We start from the raw sequence: 2371 nt of genomic DNA, 5'->3' as shown, positions 1-2371 counted from the left end.
AACCATCACCCGTTATATGTTAATCGCCATGAGCCTGACGTATATCGGTATCGGCGTCATGTACTACCAAGAAAATCTCCTCAGCAGCGAGAATACAAGCAAAGGCATGATATTAGTTGGCTGCTCTGCCTTGAGTTTTGCGGTGTACATGGTCTTGAGCAAAGGCTATATCCAACAAGTCGGCAGTCGCTTGTTTACCAGCCTCGCCATGCTCGCCTCCTCAGTGTTTATCTTTAGCCATTTTATGCGTCGTGGTAGAACGGCCAGTTACCTGAGCCGTCCCCACACAGATCCGGACGTGCGGAATTACCGCATCCGGCTCCTCAGTTATACAAATGCCCGTGTAAAGCACTAATACCAATCCACCAGAACATGACGTTTCGTCACCCTCGGTGGTGCTATACGAAAATACCCTAACATGTGTTTAAGACCACGCCAATCATAACTCCTGCGCTGACTGCGTCGGTTAAGCCATTTATATAAGCTACGCAGTACATGACTGTGTAGCCGATCAAGGCTCCGACTATTATCAGGCAAACCGTAGTAATTCCTAAACCCTGTTAGTTTACGCCTCAAACTTGGCATCCAATACCGAAGGGGTTTTGAACGCATTTGTTTGATCCATTGGTAAAGCGTACTCAACGTAGCGCGTTGTTTCTTCGGGGCGGTTCGCCGCCTCAGTCGGGGTTCTTTATTGAAATCAATATCCCAATAAAACTCAAACCCCAAGAACTGAAAGCTGTGCTTTCTCCCCGGTCGGAAACGACTGAAACGCATCAGCCGCGTTTTATCTTCCGCTACTGACAACCCAAATTTATTGAGTCGTTTCGGTAACACCCGATAGAAACGCTCAGCTTCACGCTGAAATTGAAAAGCTATCACAAAGTCATCCGCATAACGGATCAGCATCGCTCGACCTTGCAGTCTGGGTTTCACCTGCTTTTCAAACCATAGATCAAGCACATAATGCAGATAGATATTCGCCAGCACCGGACTAATAACTCCACCTTGCGGCGTACCGGATGTTGAACGTTGAACTCTACCATCGGGTGACTTCACCCGTGCTTTGAGCCATTGTTTGATCAGTGTCAGCAGTGCTTTATCATCGATTCGTTGCTCCAGCATTTTCACCAGCCAATCATGATCCATGTGATCGAAGAAGCCTTTTATATCGGCCTCGACGATGTAACCATAACCTTTGTATTGCAGGTTTAATGCCAGTGAGTGAACCGCCTGATGCGCACTCTTCGCAGGACGATAACCATAACTGTTCGGTAGAAAATCAGCTTCCCAGATAGTCTGAAGAATCTGACTCACGCTTTGCTGTACTACTTTGTCATCGACCGTGGGTAAACCCAGCGGTCGTTGCTTTCCATTAGCCTTCGGGATGTAAACACGTTTGATGGTGTTCGCCCGATAGCGTTTTGCTTTGAGTTGCTCGTCTAACCGTTGAATATTTTCGAACAGACTACTTTCATACTTTGAGGGTGTTATACCATCAATGCCTGAAGCGGCCTGCTTGTTTAGCTGTCCCCAACTTTGATACAGCAAATCAGTCTTTAGTAATCCATATAAATTCTGAAAGCAGTGCCGAGGATGGCTTCGTGCTTTAAATGCAATGTCGTGCAATGTGGTTGTCATAGTGATTCCAGCCCTACTTTGTCCGGCCTATGTGTCTGTTACACAACGGGTATAACTGTCAGCCCCTTCGCCATGCAGACGGCTTTCCCGTCCTCAGACTACTATGAGCTGATCCGACTTCCGGTTTGCCTTCGTTAGTCTCACCTTTTCGGCTTAACGTCCCTACCTGTTCCTTCAGGAGCAACTCCGGATCTCTCAAGTTCCTAATGCATCTCTACTCACATGCCACGGCTTAAGAACTCCGCTGACTCACCGCAATCTCACCTGTAATGATTGCTTCGCATGGACTTCAGCTGCGTTACAAGCCTTGTCAGTCAGGACTCACATTCTCGGAGCGATACCAGCACTTCAGGGTCACGATAACCCCTATGGCCTATGAGTTTCTCTGTGTACGCTTCACCTATCTTGTTCACTTGCTGTGGTACGCAACCACCGGAAAAACTGAATTGATCCACAAGCTCCGCCATAGGCGCAACACTCGATACGGGTGGCTGGTTAAGCCTTACCCGACAGGGACTTCACCCCGTAAGATGCATCAAGCTTCGCTTGACGCACTAACGCCGCGCTTTGCGGAGAGCGAGCGCAGCGAGTGATTCCGACAAGAGCGCTTTGTTATGTGATTCTATTTTTCGAATATACACACTTCACCATCATGGTTTACTAACAAATATAAATGCCCTTTTATAATTGAAATTAGCCCTTCAAGTAAGTAGTAGTCGCCATCAATAGC

General features: G+C 47.5%; 1 protein-coding gene across 1 annotated transcript; it reads right to left on the bottom strand.

The window, feature by feature from the left end:
* Positions 1-271: 271 nt before the first annotated feature.
* LOC106820327 (putative uncharacterized protein YkfC) lies at positions 272-1641 on the bottom strand (the record flags this gene model as incomplete). Its single annotated transcript, XM_014824852.1, has 2 exons — positions 725-1641; positions 272-398 (listed from the first exon to the last, which is right to left on the bottom strand). Coding segments are annotated over exons 1-2 (1044 nt in total), but the record flags the coding sequence as incomplete, so codon positions are not given.
* Positions 1642-2371: the final 730 nt, after the last annotated feature.

This window comes from Priapulus caudatus, unplaced genomic scaffold, assembly GCF_000485595.1.
Source record: "Priapulus caudatus unplaced genomic scaffold, Priapulus_caudatus-5.0.1 Scaffold10913, whole genome shotgun sequence".
NCBI classification, from domain to species: domain Eukaryota; kingdom Metazoa; phylum Priapulida; class Priapulimorpha; order Priapulimorphida; family Priapulidae; genus Priapulus; species Priapulus caudatus.
The sequence above is the reverse complement of the archived record's forward strand: the minus strand, read 5'-3'. Positions and strand labels throughout refer to the sequence as shown.